Raw genomic sequence first — 13,546 nt, forward strand, 5'->3', positions numbered from 1 at the left:
TCCAGAAGAACTGGTTGGCCTCTGTGTGAGAGGATGCTGAACTAGATGGACCACTGGTCTGGTTCAGCAGGGCTCTTCTTATGTTCTTATGAAGGCCTCTATGCCCTGTTGGTGGACCTCTAAAGGAACTGGTTGGCCTCTGCATGAGACAGGATGCTAGACTAGATGGACCTCTGGACTGATCCAGCAGGGCTCTCCCGAAGTTCTTTATGAACAGCCTCTGTGCTCTGTTGTAGAACCTCCAGAATAACAGGTTCACTGCTGTGTGAAACGTTGGATTAGATGGACTGCTGGTCTGATCCAGCATGGATCTTTTTGAATTCTTAAGATTTGGGGGTATACGCTGTTTCCCCCCCTCCCCCATTTGTTAAATTGTTTGTTTGGGGGTGTTAGAGACAATGTGTCCGCCTCTCCCGGCCCCTCCAGGAGATTCAAAGAAAAAGAGCTGTTAGTCGGGAGTCTCCTTTAAAATATACAACGTTATTGCTATCAAGAAAGAGGGGAGTTGCTTTGCAATGAGCTCCCTGATCAGTTCCATACGTGCCCTTTTATCCTCTACTCCCGGCCGATGAGTCCTTCCTCCTTTCCCCATAGGCTGAGGTACTCGGAAGGTGCAGCCTACCCAGCTGCGTACTTCATACTCCTTCCTTGATATGTACTCCTCCCGTTACATACATTGCATGTGCATTTAAATGTACCTTTCTCCGAAGTAGGGTGTGTCAGTTAATATTCATTACTTGATTACGCCTGCGTACTTGCTACTTATTAGTCTCTATTGCTATTAATCTTTACTGTTGTCATGGCCTGTTCAACCGTGTCATTTCTTTTACTACAGTAGTTCTGCTTCTGCGTTTTAACAATGGCTTATATACCTGTTCTATGGTTACTAAGCGTTTGTGCTTTGCATACCTGGTTCTGCTTCTTGTGTTTTTACAATCACTAAGACACTCCACTTGGTTCTTTCTTTGGAAAGTACCTTCTGTTTATTTCAGCTCATTTCATTATTTCACTCCTCTCAGGCGGGCGGGGGTTATCTTAATCTTGTCTTGCATTTCACATGGTGTTTTCCTATGAGCCACTTTGTGCATCTCTACCCCCCCACCCCGGATGAAAGGAAAGTATAAACCACTTTTTTAAGCTACACTGCTGCATAACTCTGAATCCCAGAGGCTTGGGACAAAGGAAAGCTGTCGCTGTGTTGCCCTCCTTTGGAGTGGTCTGGGCCACCTGGCTGTTGGAAGCAGAAAGCTGGACTAGAAGGAATTCCCACCACTGCCCATTTTGGCTCAGCGTCAAGAGGCTGGCCGCAGCTCCTGTTCTAAGGTGGCTGCTGGAAGGCGCTTTTGGGGAGCCGAGCGCAGCCAAGGGAAGCCGGTCCACGCCGGGCCCATTAAATCCACATCTGAGACTGATGAACACTTTGTGTCTCCCTAAGAAGGCCCGACAACCCTGCAGGCTCCTTGCCCCAGTTTTAATAGTTTCTCTTTCCTGGGAGCGGATGTATTTACAACATGACACCAATAAATTCACAGCTCCCGCTGATTCTTTCTCCTCTTTTCCTCAAGCAAATGTGTGTTTGCGGCATTGGGAGGGAAGAAGGGCTGGGGAGAACACTTCATCTTCATAACTCACTCGCCAAACCGTGGCTCTTTCAGCCCCCAGAGATGGAAGGGAGGGGGGGAGAGAAACAGGTCATCCATCTGCTCCTTTGGGGTGTGTCTCACTGGAGCTGCCCTTCTGGATTGAAACACTGCAGAGGGACCACCTTTTTTTCTCTGTCAACCAACTTATTGCATTTCTGTGCCGCCCCTCTTCCTGAGAGCTCTGGGTCTGGAGAGATAGCTTCTCCGTTTTATCCTTAAACCAACCTTGCGAGGTAGGCTAAGCTGAGAGAAAGCGACTGCGTTTATCCACACACAGACACACCCCTTTGGGCTCCACATTTTCTCTTCCCTCTCCTCTTCTGAGCTCAGTAGACTAGATTTTATTTCTAAAAAAGCCTCGGACTCAAAAAAGCAAGGATAAGGATTCTAAAGATAGGTTCAGGGAGCTTTTAAGTGGTTGCACCCATTCTTTAAAGGGACAACAGTTCTTTAGGGTGAACAAAGCAGGAGACAAGTTCACCTTTAAGACCAACAGAGTTTTATTCAGAACGTAAACTTTCATGTGCTCCAAGCACACGTCATCCGACGAGGAATCAGGTACAGTGAGCAGGGCTATAAATAGCTGCTAGGCATTGATTTAGAATGCAACATGGTACAAATTTAACCAAAGACTATTTAGGGGCAGCAGGTAATTGACTGGGAGAGAGCAGCCACTCCAAAGAAGATGTCTGGGTGTTTTGTTGCCAGTTTGGTGTAGTGGCTAAGTGTGCAGACTCTTATCTGGGAGAACCGGGTTTGATTCCCCACTTCTCCACTTGCACCTGCTGGAATGGCCTTGGGTCAGCCAGAGCTCTGGCAGAGGTTGTCCTTGAAAGGGCGGCTGCTGTGAGAGCCCTCTCAGCCCCACCCACCTCACAGGGTGTCTGTTGTGGGGGAGGAAGGTAAAGGAGATTGTGAGCCACTCTGAGACTCTTCGGAGTGGAGGGCGGGATATAAATCCAATATCTTCATCTATCTCACAGGGTGTCTGTTGTGGGGGAGGAAGGGAAAGGAGATTGTGAGCCATTCTGAGACTCTTCGGAGTGGAGGGCAGGATATAAATCCAATATCTTCATCTATCTCACAGGGTGTCTGTTGTGGGGGAGGAAGAGAAAGGAGATTGTGAGCCGTTCTGAGACTCTTCGGAGTGGAGGGCAGGATATAAATCCAATATCTTCATCTATCTCACAGGGTGTCTGTTGTGGGGGAGGAAGGGAAAGGAGATTGTGAGCCATTCTGAGACTCTTCGGAGTGGAGGGCGGGATAAAAATCCAATATCTTCATCTACCTCACAGGGTGTCTGTTGTGGGGGAGGAAGGTAAAGGAGATTGTGAGCCGCTCTGAGACTCTTCGAAGTGGAGGGCGGGATATAAATCCAATATCTTCTTCTTCTTCAGTCTCCAGGTGGGGCCTGGAGATCTCCCAGAATTTGGACTGATCTTCATGTAACAGAGATCAGTTCCCCTGTAGAAAATGGCCGCCTTTTTATGTAAAGTCAAGAGCATTATACCCCTCTGCAGTCCCACCTCTCCCTCCCCAGGCTCCCCAAAATATCTCCCAGAATCCTAGCTGGGAGGGGGAGAAGCTGGGAAGAAGAAGAATTGCAGATTTATACCCCGCCCTTCAAGAGCCCCATGGTGCAGAGTGGTAAAGCTGCGGTACTGCAGTCGGAGTCCTCTGCTCACGACCTGAGTTCGATCCCAGTGGAAGCTGGTTCAGGTAGCCGGCTCCAGGTTGAATCAGCCTTTCATCCTTCCGAGGTGGGTCAAATGAATACTCAGCTTTATTTATTTATTTATCTGGGATTTATATCCCGCCCTTCCCACCGAGTGGCTCAGGGCGGCTTACAACATATATAAAACTAACATAAAAATATAAAATTACACTTTAAAATTAACATTTCATAATATATAATTAAAATCAAACATTTGTTATAACTATACATCATTAAAACAGACAGCGGTCGTGGAGCTATACTCTATTCAGCTTCAGATACAAATTCAGTATACAGTATTCAGTAGTCGGTATACAGGGCCGTTAGAGGACTGTCTTACAGGCCCTGCGGAATTGGGTGAGATCCCGCAGGGCCCTTACCTCCTCTGGCAGCTGGTTCCACCAAAATGGAGCCATTACAGAGAAGGCTGGTCCCTTGTGATCTTCAAGCGGGCTTCCTTTGGCCCGGGGACAACCAAAAGATTTTGAGATCCCGATCTCAGTGCTCTCTGAGGAACATGCAGGGAGAGACGGTCCCTCAGGTAGGCAGGTCCTAGACTAGCTTGCTGGGGGGGGGGGGGAAGTGTAGATGAGTGGGAAAGGCAATGGCAAACCACCTCGTAAAAAGTCTGCCGTGAAAACGTTGTGAAAGCAACGTCACCCCTGAGTCGAAAACGACTGGTGCTTGCACAAGGGACTACATTTACCCTTTGCATTTTATCAGAGACTCAGAGTGACTTACAATCTCCTATATCTTCTCCCCCCACAACAGACACCCTGTGAGGTGGGTGAGGCTGAGAGAGCTCTCCCAGAAGCTGCCCTTTCAAGGACAGCTCTGCCAGAGCTATGGCTGACCCAAGGCCATTCCAGCAGCTGCAAGCGGAGGAGTGGGGAACCAAACCCGGTTCCCCCAGATAAGAGTCCACGCGCTTAACCACGACACCAAACTTGCTCCAGTGAAACCAAATCACCCTCTGACTTCCTGGGTGAAAAACCTGGGCACTTTCTGGACCTGAATGAGAGCAGAATGCGGGGCACGCTTGAGGGGCCTTCTAGGGCAGGCCTTTCTCACCTGAGAGCCACAGGAGGCACCCACCGGCTGTGTATTCTGGCCCCTCCCCAAAGTCTTGCCTTATCTACTATATTTGTAATCCCAGCCTGGAATGAAAATGAGGTCAGTGACACAAGCCCCTGAGAAAACAATGAATGACGAATCTCCACTCCCCGCCCCCCCCCCCTCGCGGTCTGTCTGAAAATACCCTTCGAAACAGCTCTAAAGCGTGTGCTGCTTTATAATTGTGCCTGAGGCTCCGCTCCTTCCCGGCTCTTTTTCCGAAGCCTCCAAGGGCGAGAGAACTTGGGTGACAGTCGGCCGCCTCGACTCTTGGCTTTGACAGATTTAATGGCCGGTTGTCACCTCTCCGCCTCAGAGGGCCCGGCTCTTTCCTTCCTCCGGGTCAGCTGCCTTCCCTAAACGGGGGCTTAGTTTTCCCGTGAGCAGAGGAGATTGTTAGGGGGTTTTATGGCCGCTTGACACTTCATTAAGATGAAGGAGAACATGAGACTCCACACTTGCCTGTCTGCCCCATTACCATATTCCACCCTCCTCCAAGACAGCGGTCAGGGTCGACGGGAAGCCTTGACAGATGTTAGCTAAGAGGTATCACATATCTGGACCCTGCTTTGTCAGTTGCTGGTTTATCTTCAAAATGCAAAAGAACCTGAGTTTTTGTCCTGGCCAGATTGGGGGTTGGAGTTACCATCCTCTGTCTGTCCTGGGTCAAGCTAGTCATAAGCTTTTTTGAAAATTTTGTGGATCGGAGAGCCACATCTCCCACTGATTCAACTACCTTCCCACACAGTTGTGACTCCACCCCCCAATGTGTGGCTGTACTAAAGAAAGAGGACTGATCATTGTGAATCTAAAAGGAGCATGATGCGCTGGTGTAATGGTGTGAGGTCACTTCCTGTGCAAGATGTCCTACTTCCTGTTTTGCTGGCATGGCTGCCGGACTTCTTGACTCATGCACTGGCATCCAGTCCTCCATACAAAAACATGATATGGCCTCACTATACCACCAACAAGGAGCCCCGTGGCACAGAGTGGTCAGCTGTAGTACTGCAGTCCAAGCTCTGCTCACGACCTGAGTTCGATCCCAGTGGAAGCTGGGTTCAGGTAGCCAGCTTGAGGTTGACTCAGCCTTCCACCCTTCCAAGGTCAGTAAAATGAGTACCCAGCTTGCTGGGGGTAAAGAGTAGATGACTGGGGAAGGCGATGGCAAACCATCCTGTAACAAAAAAGCCTGCCAAGAAAACGTCATGATGTGACATCACCCTATGGGTCAGTAACGACTTGGTGCTTGCACGGGAGACTTTCTTGACTTTTACCTACCTTTTTGTATCACCAACAATGGCACCCAGATGTACGTGTGTGTGTGGTTTGTTTTCGTAATTGTTCATTCCAGCTCTGTAGACGCAGTTGGGCCTCTCCCCGCTTCTCTCACATCAGCTTTCTCCCTTTTAGACCGTTGCCGAAATTGTCGGTTTGGTGCCATTTGCGAGGCGGAGACCGGGAGGTGCGTCTGCCCCACTGAATGCGTCCCCTCCTCCCAGACGGTTTGCGGCACAGACGGGAACACCTACGGCAGCGAGTGCGAGCTTCACGTGCGGGCCTGCACCCAACAGACCAACATCGAGGTGGCTGCTCAAGGAGACTGTAGTGAGTCCTTTCTGGATTAGCTCCCATTAATGTGGTCTGTCGCCATCCAGACTGTACCATTTCAGAGACCAGGTGGGGACACATGTAAATGCGTTCTCCTCTGAGCAAAAGTGTGTGTGGGGGAATCTCCCAAATTCCTCTGCTTGTCGAAAACTGTCATGTCAATAACAGAGCATCTAGCCTAGCCTTCTCCCCGAGGTGTTTGGTTTCTGTTTGCAGGGCTTTGGGGTTTTGTTTGAAGTGCTGTTTATTCACCCCAACAGCATTCTGGAGAGATCCAGCTTAAATAAAGTTTGGTGTAGTGGTTAAGTGTGCGGACTCTTATCTGGGAGAATTGGGTTTGAGTCCCCACTCCTCCACTTGCAGCTGCTGGAATGGCCTTGGGTCAGCCAGAGCTCTCTTATCTGGGAGAACCAGGTTTGATTCCCCACTCCTCCACTTGCAGCTGCTGGAATGGCCTTGGATCAGCCATAGCTATTGCAGGAGTTGTCCTTGAAAGGGCAGCTTCTGGGAGAGCTCTCTCAGCCCCACCCACCTCACAGGGTGTCTGTTGTGGGAGGGGGGGGGGAGGTAAAGGAGATTGTGACCACTCTGAGACTCTGAGATTCAGAGTGTAGGGCAGGATATAAATCCAATATCATCATCTTCTTCTTCAGTGGGAAATAGGCTTCTGTCTGTACCATTTCACTTTCCAAACATTTAATGGCATAAAGTAATGAAACAAAAACATAGACAGGATCCAAAATGGGTGAAACCGAGTAAAAGTTACGCTGCCAGGAAGGAAGTCAAGACAACACCAGAGAAAAGCCAATCAAATATTCATTGCCCTTGCCCAAAATTATAATAGCCCCTGTGCAATACAGCAGCCTGTCTGTACCCTTTCTTTTGGATAGCATGAGATAGGGCACCCTGACTCCTGTCAGGAGAAGGGGAAATCCCTCCCTCCCCCGCCCCCCCCGCGCCAATCAGCTGACTGACAGGGAGACTTACCAGAGGCAAAGTCAGCCCTGGGCCTCTGCTGCCACTGATGCAGCGATGTCACTTCTATCAGAAGTGATGTCATAATATCGCCAGCAGCATGGGGATGCTCTGGGATGTGGAAAAAAACTATATGGTAAAAAATGGCTTCTACAATAGAGCTTTTGCCTGAATACTAGAGTGTCCCTTTGTCACCAGCAATATGATGACATGACTTCCTGCACATGCCAGACATGATCACTGGTGTAACAGAGGCCTAGGCCTCCGTTGGCTCCCGTTAAGCCCCCACCTATCCCGACCCCCCACCCCATGGTGGTTGCAAAGGGATATCTGGTAACCCTAGCATGAGGTCCGTGCAGAGGGATTCATTCTGCTTTCTCAAAGAAGGTTAGCCATGTTCCCTTTAAGCTGCAGAGTCTTGTGAGCAAAAATTCTACTTTGTGCGCTACTGGCATTAAAGCTACTGCATGAATTAGTGTGCTCTGGGGTCATCCTTCCTGAGCCAAGACAAAAATGTGTGAGCTGGAAGCTAAAAATCTGTGAGCTGGCTCACGCTAACTCAGCTTAGAGGAGCACCGGTTAGCCGTTTAGTCAGGGTACTGCTGGGTGCTCGGGCACTGCCGTATCTGCCTCATCGGCATCAGATCGAAAGCGTCTCCCCCCCTCCGTCGCCCACGCCCTCAGATTACTGAACGACCAGGAAACCCCAGGCACAGATTTCTCCAGACAACGTGGAGCGCTTTGCAGACAATGGGATTATCCTCAAGAATATTTCACTGAGAGTCAGGGGTATAAATATTTTAAGTAGATAAATACCTACTCATTCATGCATGAGTAACTGGGTTGGCTGTATTATCCTGCCAAATGGAAAAGAAGGTTTTAAACACCGACCGTATGCAGGTGTGCGGCAAAAGGTGTGGTCAAGTGACTGCTGGGACATTAACACCCAGTGCTGTGGATCTTTCACAGCTCCTGCCAGCCCTCCCTGTCCAGTTCATGAGACACACTTGGCTTTTTCTTACCTAGTTGGCACCCCTTAATTTTCTGATGGTAGCAAAAAAAAGAGAGAGAGAGAGACTCATGCCCTATGGCTTCAAACGAGTATTTCTCCCTCTGGAAAGGGAGATGTCATCCTAGAGATGTGTCAGCCTCTGTCGTAACCTCTCATTTCCTGACTGGAGTAGCGTTTGCGTAGGAAGAAAGGTCAGGGCTTGCTCCTGGACTGTTTTACAGCTTCTAACCCCCTTTGTTAAGGGAATGAGATTGTGAACACTTCCCACCCAGCCGGCAGAGTTTCCCTGGCTGGAGAGTGAGGCCTCTTTCCCCCCTGCTGTCTCTGTTTTAAGAGTAAAGATCATTGAACATAAGAACATAAGAGAAGCCCTGTTAGATCAGGCCAATGGCCCATCCAGTCCAACCCTCTGTGTCACATAGTGGCCAAGAAACCAGGTGCCATCAGGAGGTCCATCAGTGGGGCCAGGCCACTAGTAGCCCTCCCACTGTGCCCCCCCCCCGGGCACCAAGAATACAGAGCATCACTGCCCCAGATAGAGAGTTCCAACGATAAGCTGTGGCTAAGAGCCACTGATGGACCTCTGCTCTAGATCTTTGGGTCAGGCTTGGCAGAAAATTCTGCTTCATCTAACTGCCATTTCCTTCCCTTCTCTCTTGTCCCACCTCCAGAGACCTGTGGTACAACAGTGTGCTCCTTTGGAGCCAAATGCATGGGTGGGCAGTGCGTCTGCCCACGCTGTGAGAAACAGTCCTTGGCCCGAGTGTGCGGGAGTGACAGCATCACCTATGACAACGCCTGTGAGCTGCAGGTGGCCTCCTGTCAGCAGAAGAAGGACATTGAGATTGTGAGGACGGGGCCCTGTGAGGATGGTAAGCGTTCTCTACAAAGTCTATCTCTTCTTATCAGGTGTCCTCGAACACTACGGGGCTCAGTTGGGCTGACCTGTGTTTAATTTTCTTACTAAAAAGCAGAGCCTCAGAGATTCAAGTCTGTCTAATTTAGACCCAAAGTGAAATTCTTTCAAGTTTGCCAACTTCTTAAAAATTTGGGGTTCTAGTATCAAAATATGAACACAAGAGAAGTGATGGCCCCATCCAGTCCGACATTTTGTATCACACAGTGGCCAAAACTCAGGAGGTCCACCAGCAGGGACAGAACCCCAGAAGCCCTCCCACAGTTGCCTTCCCCCAAGCACCAAGAAGACAGAGCATCACTGCCTCAGACATAAGAACAGAAGAGAAGCCATATTGGATAAGGCCAGTGGCCCATCCAGTCCAACACTTTGTGTCATACAGTGGCCAGAAAACCAGGTCCATCCGTGGGGTCAGAGCTCCAGAAGCCCTCCCACTGTTGCCCCCCAAGCACCAAGAATACAGAGCATCAGTGCCCCAGACAGTGTTCCATCTATACCTTGTGGCTAATAGCCACTAATGGACCTCCGCTCCATAGGTTTATCCAATCCCCTCTTGAAGCTGTCTATGCTTGTAGCCTTCACTATTACCTGCAGCAGCGGATTCCATGTGTTAATTTTTATTTCAGAATTCAGATTTGCCCTTGAAATTCAAAATGTGCATCACTGGCTTTTCTAGATGAATGTAGTTAATGTAAAATTCACAGAATTCTTTTTCAAGTCTGCGATCTGATCCTCTGCGACTGTCGGATGCCATCAAATATTGATAGCTACACGGCTGGTATTGTCTTAACGTTGCCTGCCGCGTGCCGTGAGCTGTCAGATATCAATTTCCACTGCCGAATTTTAAATGTCAAATGCTGTTGATTCTAGAGATTGAGGCTTTGGTGAATATTCGCCGGGACAGAGAATCTTATCATCACCTTTTCAAATAAGGAGAATCGGGAAGGACAAATTCATTTCTGCTTTGTCATGCGCATCCCCAGATTCATCCTCAGTGTTCCACAGAAACACTCATCAGATTGCTTCTCTAGTAACTCTTGTTGGGGGATCTCCTGAAAGCCCTTTCCTCTGTTTCTTGCCTCTAATTTCTGTTCCTACTGGGCACTCACATAAGAATATAAGAGAAACATTGTTGGATCAGGCCAATGGCCCATCAAGTCTAATACACTGTATCACACAGTGGCCAAAACCCCAGGTGCCATCAGAAGATCCACCAGTGGGACCAGAACTCCAGGAGCCCTTCCACCATTGCCCCCCAAGAATACAGGGCATCACTGCCCCAGACAGAGTGTTCCATCTATACCTTGTGGCTAATAGCCACTGATGAACCTCTGTTCCATAGGTTTATCCAATCCCCTCTTGAAGCTGTAGCCACCACTTCCTGCAGCAATGAATTCCATGTATTAATTACTCTTTGGGTGAAGAAGTACTTCCTTTTATCTGTTCTACCTACAGCTCACTAATTTCATTGAGTGCTACGAGTTCTTGTATTGTGAGAAAGGGGGGAAAGCACTTCTTCCTCTACCTCTTGACCTGTGCCTGCTTCAGGCCCTGCCGTGAGAAAATCGGGACCAGCCGTGTTGCCAGCTTTTTAAAATGACTGCCCCTGATCTTATGACTTTAACCAGCATTCAGCTTTTCCTGAGTCAGAGGATTGTGGGAAATGCGTCACCTAGTTTGTTTCCGGATGCTGAGCTGCCTCTGAAAGCTTGCAAACAGGATTGCTGAAAAGAGTTGTCAGTGTTACAAGAGAGCTACAAAATTGTAGGGTGGGGTGGGGTCGTGGCTCAGTGGCAGAGCCTCTGCTTGGCATGTAGAAGGTCCCAGGTTCAATCCCCGGCATCTCCAGCTAAAAGGGCTGCTCAGTAGCTGATGGGAAAGACCTCTGCCTGACACTGCCTGAGTAGACAGGATTGACCTTGATGGACCAAAGGTCTGATTCAGTATTTGGAGAGGTCCCATGGTTTAGTGTTAGGGCACCTACTTGGCATGCAGAAGGTCCCAGGTTCAGTCTCTGGTATTTCCAGCTAAAAGGACTGCTCAGTAGCTGATGGGAAAGACCTCTGCCTGAGACTCTGGAGAGCTGCTGCCAGTCTGAGTAGTCAAGAATGACTTTGATGGGCCTGTGATCTGATTCTGATTCAGAATAAGGTGCTTGGGGAAGTCCCATTGTTTGGTGGTAGAGCATCTTCTTGGCATGCACAAGGTCCCCAGTTCAATCCCTGCCATTTCCAGTAAAAGGACCTGGCAGGAGGTGATGTGAAAGAGCTCTGCCTGAGACCCTGGAGAGCCGCTGCCAGTCTGAGTAGACAAGGATGACTTTGATGAGCTACCATTCTGACTTAGTATAAAGTTGTTTAGCACAGGGGTGTCAAACACATGGCCTGGGGGCCAAACCAGGCCCCCAGAGGGTTCCTCTCAGGCCCCTAAGCAACTGGCTGTCATCTGCTTCATTCTTCTTCTCTCTTGCTTCCTTCTGCATCTTGGTTTGCTTTGCAAAGCTTGCTCAATCGCAGAGGAGCTACGGAGCAAAGCCTCTCTTCCTTCTATTGGCTGAGGCTCCTCCCCCTCCTGGTCCTCTGGGGAAGGAAGGAAAGAGCTAGAGCTTCTTTTGCTCAGTTCCCTGGATCCCATGGGAGAAATACTAAAAAAGAACCTTTAAGACCAACGAGTGCTAATGTTTTAAGCATGGTTTTATTTGCAAGTTTAAAAAAAAAAATCTTTGTGTTTGTCTGTGACCTTTATAAAGTTTTTATCTTTGTTACCTAATCTTAAATAGGAACGCACATGGCCTGGCCTGACAAGGTCCCATTTATGTCAGATCTGGCCCTCACAACAAATTAGTTCGACACCCCTGGTTTAACATGTGTTCAAAAGCAGATTCGTTACCTGCCTCCCTCCCCTCTCTCCCCCCGTGTGTCTAGGGCCACTGAAGGCTAGACATACTCCCATGTGCTTTTCCAAGATACCTCTCTGCCTAGGGTTGCCAATCCCCAGGTGGGGGCAGGGGATCCCCCTGTTTGGAGGCCCTCCCCCCGCTTCAGGGTCATCAGAAAGCGGGGGGAGGGGAGGGAAATGTCTGCTGGGCACTCCACTCTTCCCCATGGAGACTGATTCCCATAAGGTATAATGGAGAATTGATATGTAGGTATCTGGGGCTCTGGGGAGGCTGTTTTTTGAGGCAGAGGCACCAAATCCAGTGTCTCTCTTCAAAAAACCCTCCAAGTTTCAAAAGGATTGGACCAGGGGGTCCAATTCTATGAGCCCCCAAAGAAGGTGCCCCTATCCTTCATTATTTGGAAAGGAGGGAAGGCATTTTAAAGGTGTGTGGTCCCATTAAATGTGATGGCTGGGACTCTTTTTGGAGTTCAATTATGCTCGTCACACCCTTGCTCCTGACTCCACCCCCAATGTCTCCTGGCTCCACCCCCCCAAAGTCTCCTGGCTCCACCCCCAAAGTCCCCAGATATTTCTTAAATCAGGCATGGCGACCCTATCTCTGCCTCTCCTGAGGATGGTGGTGAAGTTTCCCCTGCTGGGGCGCCTGAGCATTCATGGAGCCTTCCTGCCTCTCCGTTCTGTCGTGAGGCATCCTCCCCCCCTCCTCTCCCCACTGCAGCCCTCCTCCGCATTGTCTTTTTATCTGCCGATAATGAAAGGTGACGCGCATAATAGGCCTTGGCAAAGAGGTTTATCAGTGCTTTAATTTCACACTTCAAAGAGCTGAGGGGGGAAGGTGGGAGGTGCCGCTTCTCCTCTCTGTCTCCAGCTGGTGGGAGGAAGGCTGGCGGTGGGGGGGGGGAGCAGGAGGAAAAAAAGAGGTCAGGCCTAACGGGGATTGCAGTGGACTGCCCCCCCCCCTTCCTCCAGACACGACAACCCGTTATTATTATTTATTTTGCTTTTCTCAGAGATGCTCTCGAGGCGGTTTTCCACACACAAGTTAAAAAGGGTATATAGGAAAGGAAAGGTCCCCTGTGCGAGCACCAGTCATTTCCGACTTTGGGGTGACGCTGCTTTCACAACGTTTTAACGGCAGACCTTTTTACGGGGTGGTTTGCCATTGCCTCCCCCAGCCATCTCCACTTTCCCCCCAGCAAGCTCATTTTACCAACCTCGGAAGGATGGAAGGCTGAGTCAATCTGTACCAGCTTCCGTTGAGATCGAACTCAGGTCGTGAGCAGAGGGCTCCGACTGCAGTACTGCAGCTTTACCACTCTGCGCCACGGGGCTCCTTAAAAAGGTATATACAGAGCTTTTTTTTGTAAAAAAAAAAAAAAACCCAGCATGAACGCATTTGCATATTAGGCCACACCCCTGGTGGCACCCTTGTTTTGTGTGGCAGGAACTCATTTGCGTATCAGGCCACACCCCTTGCCACCAAGCCAGCCGGAACTGCATTCCTGTGCACTCCTGCTCCAAAAAAAAGCCCTGGGTATGTAATCACTCGGGCCAGATAAAAGGCCCACAATGAAACCATTAAATTCAGCAGTGGATAAGCTCTTAAAGAACTTTTTATTAGAAAAAAGCTCTTTACAGAGCAACTTCAAAAGCAGTGCAAGAGG

General features: G+C 49.4%; 1 protein-coding gene across 6 annotated transcripts in view; it reads left to right on the forward strand.

Moving 5' to 3' along the window:
* The window catches only part of AGRN (agrin), a 489,507-nt gene that overhangs the window by 386,157 nt on the left and 89,804 nt on the right, over positions 1–13,546 (forward strand). For all 6 annotated transcript variants that reach the window (XM_060259433.1, XM_060259437.1, XM_060259431.1 and 3 more), the window contains 2 exons: positions 5,881–6,075; positions 8,737–8,937. In XM_060259433.1, coding sequence (XP_060115416.1) covers positions 5,881–6,075; positions 8,737–8,937 — 396 coding nt within the window. The remainder of the gene's footprint in view (positions 1–5,880; positions 6,076–8,736; positions 8,938–13,546) is intronic.

The sequence above is a fragment of the Heteronotia binoei genome, chromosome 18, assembly GCF_032191835.1.
Source record: "Heteronotia binoei isolate CCM8104 ecotype False Entrance Well chromosome 18, APGP_CSIRO_Hbin_v1, whole genome shotgun sequence".
Taxonomy (NCBI): Eukaryota; Metazoa; Chordata; class Lepidosauria; order Squamata; family Gekkonidae; genus Heteronotia; species Heteronotia binoei.